The sequence below is a fragment of the Gymnodraco acuticeps genome, unplaced genomic scaffold, assembly GCF_902827175.1.
Source record: "Gymnodraco acuticeps unplaced genomic scaffold, fGymAcu1.1, whole genome shotgun sequence".
In the NCBI taxonomy this organism is placed as follows: domain Eukaryota; kingdom Metazoa; phylum Chordata; class Actinopteri; order Perciformes; family Bathydraconidae; genus Gymnodraco; species Gymnodraco acuticeps.
Genome location: NW_022992041.1, coordinates 911,772 through 932,028, shown reverse-complemented (window position 1 = coordinate 932,028; position 20,257 = coordinate 911,772). Strand labels below are relative to the sequence as shown.

The following is a 20,257-nucleotide window of genomic DNA, read 5'->3' as shown; positions in this document are numbered from 1 at the left end:
ACGTCACACCAACCTGGAGTCAGCTTATAATTATGACACATCTACTTCTGCCTACTTTATTTCAATATGTCACACTCTATGAAAACAAAGCATACAGCTATTCTCCTGAACTTTACTGACACAATGTATATATATATGTTTTTAAACACATTCAAACATTTTTTTTTTTACTTAAACCGATATATTCCCGCACTTTAACTTTACCTGCATATTGAAGTATGAATGCTTGTTGTTTGTATGTTGTCCTGAATGTTGTACGTCTCTTGTTTGTTTTTTGCATTTTTGATGGCACCTTAAAAAGAGGAGTAGCTCTACTCATCTCATTGTACCTGTATAATGACAATAAAGGATTCTATTCTATTTACCAGAGCTTTGCTGCGTTATAAAGCTGCCGCCACACATGTAGTTGCGTGAGCTGCATGTGGATTATGCATGTTACTTTTCACCATCATGCTACTAAAAGTAACTGGAACGTGGGATAGCTTATATCACTCTCTGCTGCACCTCACTATGGGAGGTCAAGCGCTCTGTACTAAAAATAAACTAAAGCTTATATAGGCACACTGCAGTTTGTGTATATACAGTACATATCTGGCCTTGAGCGTGTTATGTATCAAATATCTCATACAAACGTTTAGGAACTGTATTCATCTTCCACTCGTAGCTTCATAAGCCATCTTTACTTTCAATAAAAGGTGATACTTTTTTTATATTGTGACACTTCGGGAGGTTCAGATGTCCAAAAACTAGATAATATCACATAATTAGTACAAAGCTTGTTTGAGGAACAACTATGTCAGCTCACTATGCTACTTACTGTATGACCTGCACAAAAGTGAATCTCTCTACAAAGCTAATAATTTGTTAGCTGACCCTGCTTACCTTGACTTTCACCCACCTAATGCATTATAGATTTTTTCTCATAATAGGGATAGACAATTTATAGGAACATACCCTCCTACAGCCATACTCCCTAATTCCCCTTTTTGTTTTCTTCCTAAGATGAATAACGACAGAGGACAAAGGAAAAGCAAATACAGGCAAAGGTGACTCACTGACTTTCTGCTCCCATAGGACACCTCCACACCAAAGAGATGATTTTCTATTAGACGATGAGCTAGTCTGAATCCACAAAACAGTGGAGCCAATTATATGCACTTCTTACGAAAGATGGGGGGAAAACAAGTGAGGCAGTGTCAGGCAGCATGGCAATTAAACCCACACAGGAGCCACGTTTCCTCCTCTGGCTGGCCTACCACTCAAACATTGGGTTCGACTGTCTGATCAAACTGATGAAATACTTCACAAATATTATTACAACAGATAAGAGGGACACATTCAAAACAGAACAATGTGAAAAAGTCATTGCCCTGAAAGTTGTATCCTCAGCATCGCAAAGACTGATAAATGCAGCTTTCTAATAGGAAATAAATCAACAACAAAGTATTCTATGTTTCATTTGTAAAGTTAGAACATATAATATAGAGTCCTTTAACTTGATTGTACACCTGCTTAAAAAAGAAACCTGCATTAATGACTTGTTTGGGCCATATCGCAACAAACTACATCTATGAATACAATATTGACATTTAAAACAAAAGTTATAAGGCTAATGTGTCAAATCCAATGCAAAACATTATTAGAATTGATTTGGAGTTTCTGGCTCCATGATGCATGCGGGTCAAATATTGTATCTGCGTTTAGCTTCATATATGTTGCGTCTGTCATTGAATCTGAGCTTTTGACTTATAACAGCTGCTTCTGATGGGAAGTTGTGCGCTGTAAAACCAAAACAATGTGCTAAAAGATGCTAAAAATGCTCAATGGAGCTGGGGGGGACTCAGAAAATAACTCTTTGTGGGTTCATCACTTAGTACAACCCTTTCATGTTACAGTGTCGTTAGATCCACAAGCTAAAACTAAATATCAAATCAAGTAGAAATATTTATTAACGTGCCATTAATTATCAAAAAATGCTGGCAGATTACAAAGCAGTTAGTCAGTGTTTCTTTAATCCCCTGTGAATGAGTCAGTTTGTCGAGTCACTCTGGGAGATGCTGAAATGACATCTTTAGTATGTCCTTGGATTTGCTGAAAACCACTTAATCTTTCTGGAGATTTCAGAGACAGATATCCTATTAGCAGCATGCCGCGTGAGTATTCCGTGTTAAGTGGTGGTCCTCATAATCAAGACAGGAGATGACTGGAGCCCTGATTAAATCTGACAAGGCTTCAAATCAGCTCAGCTTTAAAAAATGCCCCGAAGCTTTGTGCTCGGGTTCTACTGTGTGCCAGAAATGTAAGGGCCAGCAAGGAAACAGATGAACTTGCAAAATCTGTTTCTTTGTCATTTCACCAGATTAAAATGCTCTGCACAATATGAGCCAATTCAGTTTCTGATGAATGGTTTCAGCTAGTACATTATGTCCATAGTTAATCTATAGTGTCACCAGGAATCAGGCGTTGTTTACCAACACATTTACAACCATTTTTATTTTGGTTAATTTGGTCATAATTAATTGTTTGTTGAAAATAGTAAAATAAAAAAGTAGGGTTCAATATCTGCTCAGAGAATAGGTCACACCTATAAGCACAGGTGCAAGTAGCCATACATCAACAGCTAATGGAAAACCTACACTAACATACATTTTTTGCAAGCATTTAAAAAGATCTTTGGCTCAGTTTACATTGCACTGCTGATCTCTGCTTAAATCTATGACTTATGCTATGTAAGCTTGCCCAAATACTAGAACATGTTAATGAGCTGAAAAGCTGAAGAGAACGGATTAATGAGGAGAAACACTGGGTTGTAATGACAGTGTTCCTTGTTAACCATACAGTCTAAAGGTACAGCGATAATATGGTTACACAATGGAACGGACAGTTTGTCATATTGTAGCCAAATGACTGAGAAGGGCATCTGCGTGGGCAGCTTGTAAATCCCAACTGCTGTTTGCCAAACAATCTTTTACATTAGCCACTTGTGTCCCGGCCAGTTATTTAGAGGATAGAGGAAGTGATACGTATTTATTGGAAGTAGTCCTTCTTTATAACTATTGAAGTTGCCCCTTTGAATACTGCTGACTCGTTCTGAGGTTAAGGTCTAATTGTCAACTGAACACAAAATGGGTAATTTCAGTAATGCACGCCACAAATCCCAATATGAGAGCTTCTTTTATTTTCTACGAAGCTATTTCCGTTGACTCCTTTAAAAGCAAACTCAAAACCCATCTCTTCGCATTTGTCTTCCTTGTCAGCTCATTTCCATCACCTAGTTTCCATCTACATTAGCATCACCTCAGTCATACACTTTATCACATGGCAATACTTATGTTGTTGTATAATATTTTTATTAATTTTTATGCTACGACGTTTGTATTTTGTGTTTGTCTTTGCTTGTGTTTGCTTTGTCCAGCCCTTTGAGGCATTTCTTGTGATTTGGGGCTATTATACATTTTGATTTGATTTCTTATAGCCAAGTTTAACATTTCTTCCCCATTCCAGGGTTATAATTGCAATAAGTCTCATTTTTTTTTATGACCAGTGTCCCATGTCTTCTGGTGTGCATCATGTCGGCCTTGCTGCTCCTACACTGTTGAAATAGGCTTATTATTATGCAGTGCTTCACGTTTGAACCACGGCAATGAAACTGGCATGATTTCATCTCAAAGTGATCTGAGCGTCCTCTTTTGTTCATTTTTTCGTTTTCTTTATGGCATCGCATTTTTAATTGCAATTAAAGATCATTATTGTCCCGCCGCCAGCAGATTGGGGTTGTCTCAAGTTTACCAGAGGACAATGTAACACAAATGGTCCTGAGCCAACGCAAAGTGGATCGACATCTTATTGAGGCATTAGAAACACTTAATATTCCATTTGGATGAAAAATGAGAAGCTTGTACGCGAGAGACCCAAAAGAAGATGGTCATTTGCTGGAAATAGGATATAATGTGACTTCTATTTATTTTTTTCACTTTCAATGACAAAGTCAACATTTGTTATACATAAGGACTTATGTTTAAGATTAGGCCTGTAGAGTGAGATTCACTATTTAATCAAATGTTAGCCCTTTTCAAAAAAAGTGTATGCCTCAAATTCACTAGGAAACATGATCTAGTTGCTGCTTTTGTCTATCTTTTGAAATCTTGCTGAGGAACCTGATGATATTGTGCATAATAAACTGTACTATGCATATCTCCAAAGCCATACAACCCTGAAGATTTCGAAGGAATGCACCCAGTGGCCGATACAAAACTCTATTCTCTACTCTATTCAGAGCACAAGGCCACAGTGAAGTGTCTCTTGGATCTGTCCACTGCCACATTATCCCAACTGTATTTAAAAACCTGTAAACCTTCATGCTTTGTAGTTTGTGTTGAACAATCCTTAAATGACACTTACCGCATTATGCGTCTGCGTTTGTCCCACAAGGATCAGTATGTTGGAGCAGATTATAGAGAGGCAGAAGTTGAGCAGGATGATTGATCGCTCAGAGCGAATATACCTGAAGAAAAGAGAATGATGAAACAAACATGGCGTTATATAAATGAACCAACTTTAAAAACAGAACATGGTTGCAGTGTATGCTCCTATAGTGTAGCAATTACCTCCAGAGCACAATATAGATGACGGTCAACGTGATCAAGGAGAGGCAAGAGAGACCACAGCCAACTATCAATGTCACAGATGGGACCCCTGAGTACTCCATGCTCTGTAGGGGGGGGACAGAGCAAGACCAACAGTCAGTGGGAGGTGGGATGTTGTCAATGCAGGACGGTAAATATTTATTGTTGCCCGTAGAGGGAACCAATCAAAACAAACCACCACCAATCTAAACAGTCCACTGTGGGCTCCTTAATATACTGTGAGGTTTGAAGTGCATGCGTGGGTTTGAAAGCAGTTTAGTCTATCCACCTATGTGCAGGACATTATCTCTGTAGCAGAGACACTGGAAACTACCGGCTCAAGTGCATTACAAAATATTGTGTTTGTTTTCCAGGCATATAAAATCATGTGAGCGGCCAATCACAGGCCTGAAGCCAGACACACTGTGAGTGCTTGTATACATTACATACAGTAGTCATGAGTTAACTGTTAGCACAAAACTGCACTTGTATGGCTAAATGAACGATTGTCATTCTGCTGTCGAATGCTTCAGGCCTGATAGAGAAGAAGGTACTTGATGTCCTTGTAATAGGGCAATTCCTACTGTGTACTAATGCAGAGGCCATGGTGTAAGCTATGTTCTCAATGTTCTCTACTTTATCATCTCAAGATGTTACAGGCCTTTACATTTATCTAATTTCAGCACATGAGCTTAAAACATGCTTTAAAAATACCCCCACATAGGTCAGGTTCCCTGATGTAAACAGAGGAAAAAAAGAGAAACATGTCAAATCTGACAACTTTTATCCCTCCCCCTGACCAAATATGAGCATTTGACTGATGGGTGCACACACCCTCTGGCGTGCACGCGCACACAGAGTTATCTAAATCTATGTGCAAACTAATAACAACCCCCACAATCCCCCTGAATTACTACTTAACAGGATTAGCACACCAAAGATTCAATTTCCATTCTCACACACACAGGTACACGTACACACAGGCAGCGTTTCTCCTTTACATTGGCCTATAAAACCCACACTGAATAACAAATCAATAGCCTACTTACTATTTCTCTTGGTTGCTGAGCCAAAATGGCGAAGGTAGATACACGATCACATAAGCATTTTGTATGGGATGCATCTGTGAGCACCGTTTTACATCCCTTTGAGGACCAGGCTCCCCAAGAATCGTTCCTGCAAGAAGAAGGCAGAGGCAGTTAGAGCTTTAATTCCAGCGGTGGCACGACTTCACGAGACTTATCCACAGCGCTTCGCGTTTCCTATTTAATTATTTACTTCGATCGCGAGCTAGAGAGCCGTATAGACTGTTAGATAAAAAAATAAAAAGGCGATCAGAGACATCGACACGGCTCTTGTGTGGCTACGAGCAGCATTTCAGCTGATAGAGAGGCAGAGGCTCGGAGGAGGGGGAGGACGCACCGAGCTGTCCAAGCAGACCGGTTCTGATTGATTCTCTAAACGCACATAAAACAAGCGTGATATGAAAACAGCCGTTATTCCCTCATAAAGCTTAGAGATAAGAGCGCTCATATTTACCTGCATGTCTGTCTGCGTGACTCTCTATTCCTCTAGATGTTTCCCAAACGACTGTATTCCTTTTTTCCCCCCTCTCTCAATGCCCCCTGTCTTTTTTTCCTTTTTTGGTTGATTTCCCCCCCCTCCTCAACTGTTTTAATTAGCAGCTTTTGAATGCTTCCTTAAGGGGGTTTTCACCCTGGAAACGGTGGACAGCATCAGATTGATACTCCGTTCCTCTGTGCTTGGTGAGAGGGGGAGGTTGATACAATGAGAAAAGGAACGCACGCTGTCGCAGGATCTGTTTATTCGCCTGCAGGTCTAACGATATGCCGGGAATACATGATGCTTTTGGATTATTCCTAAAAATCATTTTACACGAAAGTTGTTGCCGCTCGGCGCGAAGAGCTTTGCATAAAAAAACACTGCAGAACTAATACCACCCCGCGGAAGCAGCGCGAATGGTTGCAGCCAGTCTCCACTTCACACCGCTAGTAGGTGAAATGAAAGGAGCGCTTCTCTTCCATTTGTTATCGCCCCCACTCATTTCACATCTTTAGACGATTCTGATTAAATGTGGAAACTTAATGTTCCCGAAGATATTCAGATTTTATTTTTTTTGCCGCAGCACATACCCTCATTTTAGGATTCGCATTTTAGGATTCGCATTTTAGGATTCGTGTCACAAACACCTGTTGTCCTGAAAGACACCTTGCTGTCTGCTCACTCCCCTGCTATACAATTCCCATGAGATATGAAGAGTCATACCAGTGATTTAGAACAACACAGAGCATTATGGCTGTTGATGTGTGTGCCAAGTGGCCTCTGCTGTGTGAGGCAATCCTGCCTTGTAATTTGATCAATATGGCTGCAATATGTATTATTCCTGGAAGGGACTGTGAGCCCTTTGCAAATTCCCAAGCAGTACTCTGAGCTGTCTGTACACAGCAATGCAACAATAAAAAAAACTCTCAACATCACTCCCCGTCATCTCTTCTCTTCTTAACTGGGTTGTGACTGTTTAGTGCAAACGACTGATGCTTGTTCACTCCAGCCTGCACACGGTAACCAGTTAACAGGTCTATTCAGTAGTTAAGCACACTCATGTAGCCACTAAAACATTTGTTTTAGTTCTAAATGACATGAGTAACATAACAGGATTAGAGTAAATGAAAAGAGCCCATATTCTCTGCAGGCTGTGGAGCGCCAACTCACGCCATAAAGGTCTATATGACGCACCATTCTGCTGATTTAAAGTTTCAAGGATTTCTTAGCTGGTCTCATAAAGGAAGGTTTGAACACTGACGTCGCACAATGATGAATGAACGTCTGTGGCCAGGCTCTTAAACAAGTCCTCATAAGTAACTCTATTGAGCCGCACTGAATAATATGAATCATTCACTCTCACATTAAGCACAGTGGCAAAAAAGAAAGAGGTGTTTTATATGTATAATATATCAAACATTTCTTTTTAGTTTGATGAGTGCATGATGTACTGTATAGGACAAAAAGGCCTGGCATTAACCTGGGCTGCTGATAAATAGACATCTGTGAGTGCAACAAGGACCCCAGTGTGGTGCAGAATAGGAGCCATTCTTTGAGAACCGGTGGAAAGACAGATTACAAAAAGCTTTGCCATGGTGACATCCACTCACTGACAAAAATAAAATGTGGCTTACAGAAGCCCAAACTGCGGCATAAGCAGAATATTATATCAGAATACAAAGAGATCTGCAATGATTAGTGAATTGATTGATTGATTGTCAGAAAAGGATGTAGGTCCTGCTTTTTCTCCATCTTACATGTATATCACATTACACTTAATATCTTTGGGGTTTGAGTGATATTCAAAGACATCGCCATTTTTCATACATTCTATTGACAAAACATCAATCTAAAAAATCAACAGCAAATTAATTCACAATGACATTTATTGTTAGTTGTATCCCTTATTAGAAAGTCTTGTTTGCTGCAGCTTTTCAGCTTTTCTTGACTATCTGTGAGTTTCCACTTTGAAAAAAAACATGATTGTTGGTTCCTGCCTGTAATATGTATGAGCCTACAGTCTATGTTATGAGCGCAATCAAAAGCTAGAGAACAACAATTCTTCAAAACTGTATCTATTGGAGAGGTTGTTCTGTGAATAGTCATACAAAAGGGAACAATTCCTTTAATAGCAGTGCAGGTTTGTCATTGTTTCAGATTATTACTGTAGGACACAGAGATGGGTAGTGAGGAAGTCTCTGTACAAGCTTCACAGCCTTCACACAGCTGCCCACATGAGATCACCCTTTGCTGCTGTTACACTCTCACAACACTAGCGTCACATTCACTCTCCAATGCACACTTTGTTGTGCTCAGATTGATAGCTTGAGTGATGCTGAATCCTGATAACTTTGGGATAAATGAACCGTTCCCCCCGGTGAAAACTCAATCCTCGACATAATGTGTTTCCTAACTTTTGACTTGCTAGATGTTGGCTTCCCTTCTGTGCCAGCGAGAAAGGCAGACAGGAGAACACGCCTGCCTGGGGGATTGATGTACGCCACGTTTGATATGTTGTCTGACCTTATCGGGGGGGGGGGGGGGGCTGGTGGCCTCTGAATATAAAATGCACCCTAGAGAAAATGTCAGTGCTGATGTTAACCACAGTGAGACAGATGACATGACATTCATCACACACCCTTGGTTGACCACTTTCTATCCATGCACTGATGTATTGACAACTTTTCTAGTCAAACTTCCTGTGTGACAGTTTTCGATCGTGCTCCAATTTTAGGATGACAGCAGAGTGACATAAAAAGTCCACAAAGTTTTACACACGTTCAGTATATAAACCCTTGTGTCTCGCCGAAACTGATAGTGTGCTCAAAACTCCAATTAGGTTTGTCTTCCTTGCTGAACTTTGACAGATGGTGTTCCTGCAGCCATAAATATCTTATTACTGAACCCATAACTTAGCCAAACTTCCAAGCAGTGCACTTAAGAGTCAAACAGCGAAGCTTTGTGACATCATGATAGTCCAACTAAGCAGGTTGCTGCAGCCGAATATACTAAAATACCAGACTGCTGCTTTTTAGTCCGTGTTCTTCTTCTACATTACCATTTTTGATATAACACTGCTTTGTTAAACATATAGTATTTCTTCAGGAATGGGGGATAACTATCCAAAAAGCTCTTTAAATTCATCACATGCCCACTTACTGTATGATTAAGGCGCCGGGCTGAGGGCTTAAAGGACTGCCTTAGGCGATGCACTTTAGGCAATTTTATAAAGTCTAGAAAGACACAATGACAGGCAGAAGAGGGTGGGAGCAATGCCTGGAAATGATTTCATCAATCTTGGATCTCTTGATGACAGGCAATTCACATCAGCCTCTGGGCCAAACTGCGTATGTTAACTGAATGAAGAGAAAAGAAAAACGAGTGCTTTTTTTGGAAGTAGCAAGAATATCTAATTGATCATGATTGGTACGCAGCCCCTCAAATGTAGGTAGATAGATCAGTTTGCTTAAGTTGTCAGAAAAATGTCATTTGTGAAAAAGTGTTGCAACTCTGTTTCTTCATTACAGGGTAAAACCTGCCAAATGAATCATATACTGTTGTGTATAAATAAAACCCACAAATGTTATATTGGCATTATATAAAAACAACAATGAAGGCAAACAGAATTGAGTCAGGACTGATAATGACATTTCAGCCCTACCTCAGGGTGTACTTGTAATTTACCCTAACTCACACCATCGTGTATGCTCTCCCACGCAAACACAGCAAAACTTCCTGCTGTCAACTAATGCATGGTTTCTGCCGGAGCGAAGCTTAGAATTACTGTAAACATCGCCCACATTGTTACCTCTTCTGCCTCCTAATGTCCTTGCAATTACTGAAAAGCAGACCAGAAGCAGTTTAATTTCATTACAAAACAAAGAACACAATAAGTCTCGCCATTATCGTCTCTGCATCTGCAGCTTTGACGGCTTCTGTTCAAAAACAGAGCCAGAACAACAGAAGTCTAAGGCCCCGGCCACACGAGGATGAAAACGGTCGTTTGCGTTACTGTTTAGTGTCATATAGACCGTTCGGCCACACGAGGATGACCGAATACGGCACTAAACGACTGCGGAAACGATAACGGGTCCCAAGGTGGATAGAACGGCATACGCAACGCTCTGGGGGGTCAAACAGCTCCGTGTGTACGCCCTATACGATCATTTTCTGATAATGATGAGGCAATAGCCCCGCCTCTCCCCACCTCTGCTGCTCACCCCCGCGTCAAAGTAAACTGCACACTGAATTCAGATTATTTATATTTCTCTCAATATGGACATAAATGCGAGTGAAGTCTAATCTGACAGGACGGAGACACCTCTCAAACTACTTAAACTAGTTATAAATATGTTTATTTTTACAGTCGGCCGGGTCACTCATTACTGGATCAGCTGCTGCATGAAACAGACACTGGCGCTGTCCGAAGAGAGGGAGGAAAAAGAGAGGCTCCGTGTATTTTATTATTATATTATATAGATTCGTTATTCATTTGTTTTAAAGCTCAATAAATAACAAAGAAGACCTTTGACCGGCACTTTTATAATTTTGTCGGAAGATTTAAACTTTAATACACGTTGACTGGCGAAAAACTCTGCCCGGTTCCCTCGGCCCCCACCGCGGAGAATAAACAGAAGGGCAACCATGACAACCATGCTTCTTTGCTGCTTTTGTGGAGGAAGTTACAGCGCCACGTACAGGCTCCTGCATATGTACTGCAGCTTCTCCAGCGGTTGGAGCTAAACGGAGCTGTCTCGTGTGGACAGACACTATCCGGTGAATATTGCGTGTGGACGGAAGCTTTTTTGCGATTGCGTTTGCGTTAATCCTATGCGTTTAGCCGTTTTCGTCCTCGTGTGGCCGGGGCCTTAGGCGTTGCGTATGCCGTTCTATCCACCTTGGGACCCGTTATCGTTTCCGCAGTCGTTTAGTGCCGTATTCGGTCGTCCTCGTGTGGCCGAACGGTCTATATGACACTAAACAGTAACGCAAACGACCATTTTCGTCCTCGTGTGGCCGGGGCCTAAATCTGATCAAGTGTGAGTCTTTAGCCAGAATGTGTCTATTTAAGGGTCTATGATGTAAAAAACGTTGACAACTGCTGATCTCAGAGATGGCGATGTCAAAGAAGGGAACCATTAGAGAGCGATTTCATCAGAATTGTAGAACGTGAACCTTAAATCGAAAACAACTTTAACTGAAAAGTGAAGCTTGAGTAAAGCCCTAAATATATATCATCAGCTGCAGGTGCACTTACTGTTTAAACAACTTGTTGGATTTCTTAAGTGGCTCTTAACTTAAGTACACCGAACCTGATGACAGCAGATTCTCATTTCGGTCCAACAGTCTGTGAGAAGCCTGATTTTGTTTGTTTGTTACTAAGCAACAGCAAAGCAAAGCTGGAAATATAAGTGTGTCCAACTCGTGCATCTTCTGACATTTAGATGATCTACATTTTTAAGAACCAAGGTGATGGAGAACCTACTAAATGTTTCTCTTGGTTCTTAAGCCTTGCCTCACTGCAGCCTGTTTGGCTCAAATCCAGGATATCCAGATGTTTGTTAGAACCTGAAGCTGCAACAGCTGCTCCTCACACCTTAATGCATAAATGATTAATATGCTTCGGTTCTGCGGAAAGTAGAGCATTCTAGGGAAAATTCATGTTATGAACTCCATAGCTCTTTCTAGAGATCATTCATTAAAGAAGGTTAAATTATAGTATTTGACTCCCTGTCAGTTTAAATAACTATATTTTGTGTCGCAGCTGTTTTTACCTTTTGAATAAACCATTTTTTCTTCTTTCCACCAATAGTTCCGATCTCAATGGATTATTCATTTAAGATGTATCTTTTAGTTGGAATTAAATCCACCGATATGCCTGGTCTTGTGTCTTGTCTTGAGCCATTTTTGTCAGGGTTGGGGAAAAATAGGACCCAAATGCAGATTGAGGAGGAAGCAGGTTTCAAAAGGAAACAAAAGGCGAGCTTTATTTACAAAAGCTGAACAAAACAAGAATCCATGAACAGGTACGAGGTAGCATCCAAACCAAAGGTGACTGTGACCAACATGAAGGGAGACATGAATGACAAATAATGAACCAACACCGAACACAGGAAGAGACAAGACTAAATACAGGGAGGGGTAATCACGAGACGAGAAACAGCCGGGCAGGGGAGGAGAAACATAAGGGCAACAGGTGAACACAATCAGACAATCAGACACACCAGGGAAACTAACGACAGGGAGGAAGACAAGACACAGGGAGAACAGAATTGCAAAATAAAACCATGACAAGACAGACCAAACTAAAACCGTGACATAAAACTAAGATCGTGACACATTTTATTAAAAAAAAAAACCTTTAGGCCGCTATTATTTAGTGTGTGACCTTGCGTGTTCTGCAGAGTAAATCATCTAAATTGACTCCTGTAGACTTAAGAAGAGAAATAAAAAACAAGTAAACCCCTAATCTTGTGGTCCGAGCCTCAGCCCACTGCAGGTATGGAAAATGTATTATACACGTTTGGCCATAAATATTACAATCTGTTTGGTTATACTGTATCGTGACAACTGCTTCGTGATATAATGTATTACCTTTAGAGAGGTTAGCGAGGAAGCAAGAAACGAGGTGAATCAGATCATAAGAAATAGGTGTAATAAATATGGCAGTCAGTAAAAAGGCTGTGTGTTTTAAAGAGGGGTCAAGATGCTGTTAAGTCTGATTTGGAAAGTTATTTCAGGATTTAAAAGCCGTTAATAATGAAGGGTGTCCTCGATAAGACTTTGGTGGATAATCTGAGAGGGGGAAGCAAAAACATCCGCGATTTAAAAAGTCAGAAAGACTCTCGTTCGGCTCTCCGTGCACTCCTTGCGCTTTACAAGGATTCAGAGGATTATAAAAGCATCTAATTGCAGGATAACGCCAAAAGGCTCAAACTAGCTCGTTATGTAATTCTGTAATTTAATTTTCCTGCAAGTTTAGTGGCGGTTTGGAGCAACTGAGGAGCAAGTGATTACAATGCTCAAAATGAGATTAATTATGTTTTTCATTTGAATAAGAATGAGTTATGAGCTTTAAAATCGGCTAGAAAGTGATCTGATTCAAACTCATGCTGCATTCACAGTGATACTTCATCTCCAAGATGTTGCACATAAATGTAAAATATGATGTATCTTGGGTAGATAGTTGGATCTATCACCCCCAAATATTTATATTTGAACACTACAGGGAAGTCGGCTGATCTAAAATCACTGTGTTGGATTTCACATTTTTCCCTTGGCGCAGTAGTGGGATATTGGCAATTTCAGGCTTGTTTGATAGCTGAAAATATTGACATTTCAAAGAGTAATAAAAGTGTATGCATCTGACCTGTTTACACCCGGCGCTGTGGAGACTTGATCATATCGGCTCGCTTGATCATATTGACTCTCTGGATTCTCCAATGTGTTATTTTTCACACTGAGAGCTGCACAGAGGTATGTTTATTCCTATCTTTGTTTAATTCTTTATTGCATTCATGTTCTTTTTTGATTGTATGCCAATGCCAGATGCAACAGTGCTCTGGGTTAAAAAAAAGAGTCAAATCATGAATATCCCGATTGATATCTTACTTTAATTGCAAATAATTAAATGAGGATTTCTTGACAACTAATTATTCTGTCAAGACTTGTGTTTCAGTATTTGAAAAGAAGCAGATAATATCAGTTTTCACATTAATGATCTTATTCTTAATATTGTAAATGGTGTGAAACGCCCACTCGGATCCTATACTGCAGTTTGAAAATACTCTATCACAAGAATCCTGCATTCAAATGTTTTTGAGAGTAATGCCACTGATGCATCATACAAGTAGCACTCAAAGGTTGTAATTTATTTGAAAAGAGAACCTTTTCAAAATGGTATCTAATTACAGTTCTGTAGTGGATGTATTTCCAACCGGTATCAGGTATAAGGAGCATCCTGTTCTTAACTAAAGTAATTACATTTTTTTATTATCATACTTTATAAAATTACTCAGTACTGGTTATAAAGAATTGCCAAATGTAATGCCCATTTACAATTTTATGACATTTTCGGGTTGGCTTTCTTCCCCTTAAATAAATGGACTTTAATATGTCAAATTATTTTCATTAAACCTGGTCCTCACATCAGTATTTCTGGGTATGAAAAACATGAAGAACTATTGCCTTCTCTCCTATTGCTCCCGTATGCTAAAAACAGAAGATGCCAATTATCTAGTTTTGCCTTTATTAAGATTTAACAGCACTGATGTGGTCCCCTCTGCATAGCAACATGCGGGAAAAGCACAGAAAGAAAAAGACAAATGTATAGATTCTACCGCTATATCAGCTGCAGCTTTGTAGAGTTGAACAGCGTGTCCCTCTCATATTCCCAGCACATAAACAGACAAATCACAAGTCTTGTTTACCCCTCGGGCTTCCACCCCTGTTGTGAAAGTAAAGCAGCAGAGGCTCAGGTGTGGCAGCTTCTCTCAGCCTCGCAGATTCACTGTGGCTGCCTCCAGTCTTAAATATTCACATGATCTGAATCTGGACCTCACGAGTCAGAGGACACAGTTCTCCTCTTGTGAACAACATATCTTCATTCTACTAATTGTTACAGTGAGCACTCTCTGTTGGTTTGGTCCAACATGGCTGACAGATGGCTTATTACCCCTTCGATGAGAGTCCTGAGAGTGGCAGCTATTGTGTAATAGAACGAGTCGACTGTTTGAAGTGAACATGATAATCATACCACGACTTATTGCATAAACGCATGCGATTAAAACACTTGCTTCGTGAAAGTCAAGAGTAAAAGAGAATGAAGCAGAGTTGTCCCAGTTGTAACTTTGCTGTTCAAAAATAGACCGGTTGCCCTAAAATGCAGCACGATAGAGGACAGCACAATTCACATGCTATTGGAAAGTAAGAATAACATCCTCCTACAAGCTGTTGACTGAGCTGCTTCAGCCACAACTGCTGTTTCCCATAACCACAGCAAAACTGAGGTCCAAAGTATTTCCAGTAACTGCTCATCCGAAATGATTTAGTTACACACCAAAACACACTAAATAATTAACGTGTAGGGCTGTTTTTTAGTAATGCAGTTAACGCATTAACATTCATAAAATTATAAAGATTCTTGTTTATTCAGCAACACTTTTAGTCAGTGGATGTGGCGTTAAGTGCCTTCTACAGTAATAAAACTGGTCCCCTAGTTGCATTCAAAAACAGATATTGACTATTAGGGAAAGCAAACGTGCCTTGCGCAGTTACTGTCAGAATGATATTATTATCAGAAATGCAAAAGTAGGAGAGAAACTAGTGTGTTAGCGCAGAAAAACAAATCGTATACGGCAAACATTCCCCATATTCAACAATGTTCTCTGACACCAAATGTTTTTTTCCACATAACATTATGGGAAATGCATTTGTCCAGTGTCCCTTGTGCACAGGATAATAAGTCTCTTCCTGTAACAATTAAAACATCCAGAGACAATAACAGAATGCAATATATAAAAAATAGCCGGCCAAAAAACTTTCAAAACAGGGTTTTCCATAATGAAATTCTGAAAGCTTAGAGCTGTAAATAATTCAGCAGCTATTAGCTTCTGTTCCTGTTTTAGTGTAATTAGTAAATAGTTGCCTCTCAGCTAAATAAGTGAACAGACCTCACTGCAAAGTAGCAAAGGAGGTTGAGTCTTCGCGAGAGGAAATGCTCCAACAACTAGTTTTATCAAGTGACACTGTGACAAGAACATTGCTGTGTCAAATGTTAACGGGGCAGGCGAGAAAATCATTCCACCGCAAACAAGGTGACATCAAATCCATTTGAAAGCATCAGGACAGCAACCTCAGACAAAACAAGTCCAACTTAGAAGGCTACTCACTTTTCAGCAATGACCAAAAGCTTCAGAAAAGCATGAATTGGGTGTGTGAATGTGTGGTTGTGGACAGATGAATAAAAACACATTATTAGTATATTGCAACCCAATTCAAAACCTTTCCATAATGGCTTATGTTTAACTTCTGCTGTGATTGTGTCACGTCTTTTCTTTGTCTCCGTTAGCATTTGACTTTGTGCTGTTGTGGTGTGGTACTTATTTTTGCCAATGCAACTGTGTTTTGTATATGCCCTCATGATTTTGGGGAGTTTCCCCCCTGCTATGTTACATAATGCTGCAGTATTTATGGCTCCACCACTTCAGGCAGTGACCACCCAGCCTATTTGTATCTCTGCAAGTTTCCTGATGGAACAATAATTTTTTAGATGACTGTTGAGAACCAAAGATTAAGCTAAATTGTTTTTAACTCTAAAGTATACTTTTAGAGACTTCCGTGCACAACAAAAGTCTCTAAAACTCAGGACTAGTGACTCATATAGTGCTCTGATAAGATTAAATCATGACGGCATATGCTGGACGCAGGAGCACTGCAAAACTTACAAACACTGACTCAGAGTTTGAAGGTAAAAATAAAACTTCACAAACTGGATTAATGTTAGTCAAAATAAACATGGGAATCTCAGAAAAGCATACATATCACATTATGCTTCACAACTGTTTCATTTACAGCTGGAATTTTGGCATTCCTATTATTTTTGACTCATCCCTAGTAAGGGTTTAATGTAAATGGTTGCCTTGCAGGTGTATCTTCTCAAGCTTTTCTTTCTGTGCTAACCCAGCTTATCAGAGTAAGAAGAAGCTGCAAGAAGTGCACTAGAGATATTTGTTCCAGACTTTTGAAGATGAAGAAAGAATGCACACAGCCTCAATCTCAGGGGCGTAATAGAAGAGCAATACAACAACAACAGCGATACATGGAAAGAGTTTGAAAAGTGAAAGCGAATGCCCACTTACATGATGTTGCTGTCCCACAGTGCACAGTAAGGGTTCATTGTTCCCTGGGAGGCAAGAAAAGGATAAAATGTTTATCAGGTAAATTATGATGATAGTTGATCATCATTATCATCACCATCATAATCATCATACATCTACGGCATATTTGTCCTTCATTGTAGATCTTTGTGTTTCATACAGCACATATTCCGGACACACACACACTTGCTGACACGTTCAGACTTCCTGGCACTTTATCTCCAAGATGAATAAAGAGGCTTGAATCATAAAAGGGATTGTCCATGTAATTATCTGACTGCGGTACGCTCTCCTGACACCGGCTGCTTGCAAATTAATTATCGAGTCAATTAACCACCATTGTGTCGGATGATGGGAGTTATGTGTGCTCTACAATATTCAGTCAACAGACACAAAGACTTTCTTTTATACCAAAACTAACACAGAGAGCAACACTCATGGGTTCATACAACATGTGTTTAATGTGAACAAAAACGGCGGTGCTTACATTTGCCAGGTGAGCCAGTTCGATCTCCAGTTGGGATTCAGTTGTTTTTGGCTCAGGCCTCACAGTCACAGCGATGACCTTGGAGTTCACAACAGTGTGGTTCCTGAGTCAAACAAAAATCACAGAAAATAAGAAAAAAGACACATCTTTGAAGTTCCTAACACACAGAATGTTTGCATGTCATTTAGGGTCAAATGCAAACGCAGTAAAGCATAGGCCATCCTCTTGATTTCCAAATGGTACACAGAGCTTATTGGTATGCAATATGAGTAACATTCCCAGTGTTCAAAGACTCAAACCCTTGATTTGACCTTTAACACCTGTTTCCGTGCTCTGTGCAGAAGCATTATCAGGTAAGGTTTAAGTGTAGAGTCAGTGAGACTTATGTGGGATCTATAAGGAACACTAGTATCAAACCGGATTTAAGGTCTCTAAAAAGGTTTCATGCAAGAAGAATCTAAAATTGCCCTCGAATCAAAAGTAGAGTGCCAGTAGTTCGAATACATTTTTAAACTAATTACATATTAGTCGAAGGTATTTTCTCTAGGGCAGTTTGTATTGAATTTGAACTCAAATATCAGGGAAGGCAGGATTTTAAAAAGCTGCCCATTAAACTTCAAGCAGCTGTTCAGGATGTTTGCCAGTAATGCTTTTTGAAAACATCCAAGCAGGAAACAGAGAGTAGAAATCAAAGGCCCGTCTGAACTGAACAATATGTTTCTCTTCGTATCTATGCTTTTATAAAAAAAACACATCTCTAGCTGTACAGTTGACAACATATTCTTAATATTAGAATCCGATATCCATGAGAGCATCTCACTAGTATGAGCAATGTCAACTCATCTAAAGGAAAGTAGAGTTAAGTCCGAGCAGCCCGCTGCCCGAGCTGAGAATATCTTTATCTGACTGTTCACACAAGAAGTTCTTTAGCTCTCTGCTTTTAATGCACTAAAAATACCTCTGACATTTGGCAGCGGAAAAGTTATTTTCCTCTTTGAAACTTCTCAAGCTTGACATTTGGCAAAGGAACAAAATCAGTTGCCACTTGATATCTGCTCGTCCTCCCGGGCTTCAGGGTCCCATTATGGGCTTGTCTCCACATGTGCCCGTGGGGGGTGGGGGGGGGGGGGGGTCTCCACCTGTGACAGCTGGCCTGGCCTGGAATGACCCTTCTGTCCTTGGGACTTGTTGATCGGGGTGTGACACCAGGTGTTTGTTTGCAACGTCCCGCTGCTTTTCCAGGCACTAATGTCCTCCTTAATTAACTACATTCTCCATGCTACAGTGACTATGTTTCATTAAAAGCACACTAATCTTTCATTTGAAAAAGTTGTATACATGCCATATCCCGAGCTTATTCCCTAAGGACTCAATTTAGAAGGAAATATATTCTTAAAGGACCATACAAACCAAACGCAGTAAAGGAAAGTTTTACATTTTCTCTATCCGCAGTTCATCTGAATTTCAAGTCTTTAAAATGGAACATATCAGGGACAATGGAGACAGGTGCAGTCTGTTGTTAAGCTTTGATCTACTACTTTGAATAAAAATGGACACCCCTGCAGCCTCTGGAGGGGCTAAATCTGCCTCATATCTCCTCTAGCCACCAGACCAGAAAATGCAGACAGGGAGATATGCGGCCCTTACTTTGGTGAAGGTAGCATGAGTCCGAGAGTCTTGTAGAGAACTGTTCCCAAAATGAAGACGGGCGATCCCTCCATATCTGTAAACGAAAAGAGGGACAATTAATTAACATTATTTTCAGGTTTTATACCGATAGCCCTTCTTTTTAATGTCATCCAACCTCATGTTGACACTGTTGCTTTAATAGAATAAAAGTGTATATTCAAAATGCTCAGGCCTACTGTAGGGTTTTCCTTCCAATAACATGTTGAATATTCATGATTTAGAGAACAGTTTTAATTGGGAGTAACAATTCTTGGCTTACAGAAAGTAAGCATGCAAGTTCTTAATGCCAGTGTAGTTTTTGCCAATTATAATTACTGTAAAGTGTAACTTTTTTCCAGCAGCCTTTGTTAAAATACTTGCTATAGAATCAGCTTTTTACACGGTCCAAATTACAGTGGCTGGGGTTAGGCACATGGCACAGACTCCTAATCAATCCTTTGTTTTGTTATCTTTGATATATTCCGGATAAAACTGATTACACCAATTAACCAAATGATCTGGCTCTGGATTACGATATACAGTTGCGACTGGCAGAGTTTGAAAGGATGCTGAAAATGCTGAGTCGATGGGAAACAAGCTGACTGAACAAGCACAGGCAAGCAGGCTGTGTTTGAAGGCTTGTAGCATTATTTCACCCAAAACAAGGGGTGGTGTAGCATTAAACATTAGAAAATACCTTCCCCACAGGACTGATGTGTCTGTATGCAAGTCATGTTGTAAGTCAGACAGCGCAATTTCACTAAAATCATTCAGCTTTTGCTGAGATGTCCATATATTTATTTCTCATTGCTCAGCTGTGGCTAGAGAATCTATCACTGTCTATTCACGATGCATTAATCACACAAATCTACCACAGTGCCCTCTGCAGATTCTGGAAATGTTTCTGGAAATTGGAATTCAACTTTAAACATTATATCATATAAATGTTGTAGAGTACAAGAAGCATGTGTACACATTACAGCTGCTAGATGAAGACATTTTGGACCAGAAGTAGAGTGGTTCTGATATATAAACGC

The 20,257-nt window shown here is 40.0% G+C and overlaps 1 protein-coding gene across 13 annotated transcripts in view; it reads right to left on the bottom strand.

Moving 5' to 3' along the window:
- adgrb3 (adhesion G protein-coupled receptor B3) overlaps positions 1 to 20,257 on the bottom strand; it is a 115,319-nt gene that overhangs the window by 15,497 nt on the left and 79,565 nt on the right. For all 13 annotated transcript variants that reach the window (XM_034201921.1, XM_034201919.1, XM_034201923.1 and 10 more), the window contains 6 exons: positions 19,200 to 19,275; positions 17,553 to 17,655; positions 17,048 to 17,091; positions 5,675 to 5,801; positions 4,608 to 4,711; positions 4,402 to 4,504 (listed from right to left, as the gene is read on the bottom strand). In XM_034201921.1, coding sequence (XP_034057812.1) covers positions 4,402 to 4,504; positions 4,608 to 4,711; positions 5,675 to 5,801; positions 17,048 to 17,091; positions 17,553 to 17,655; positions 19,200 to 19,275 — 557 coding nt within the window. The remainder of the gene's footprint in view (positions 1 to 4,401; positions 4,505 to 4,607; positions 4,712 to 5,674; positions 5,802 to 17,047; positions 17,092 to 17,552; positions 17,656 to 19,199; positions 19,276 to 20,257) is intronic.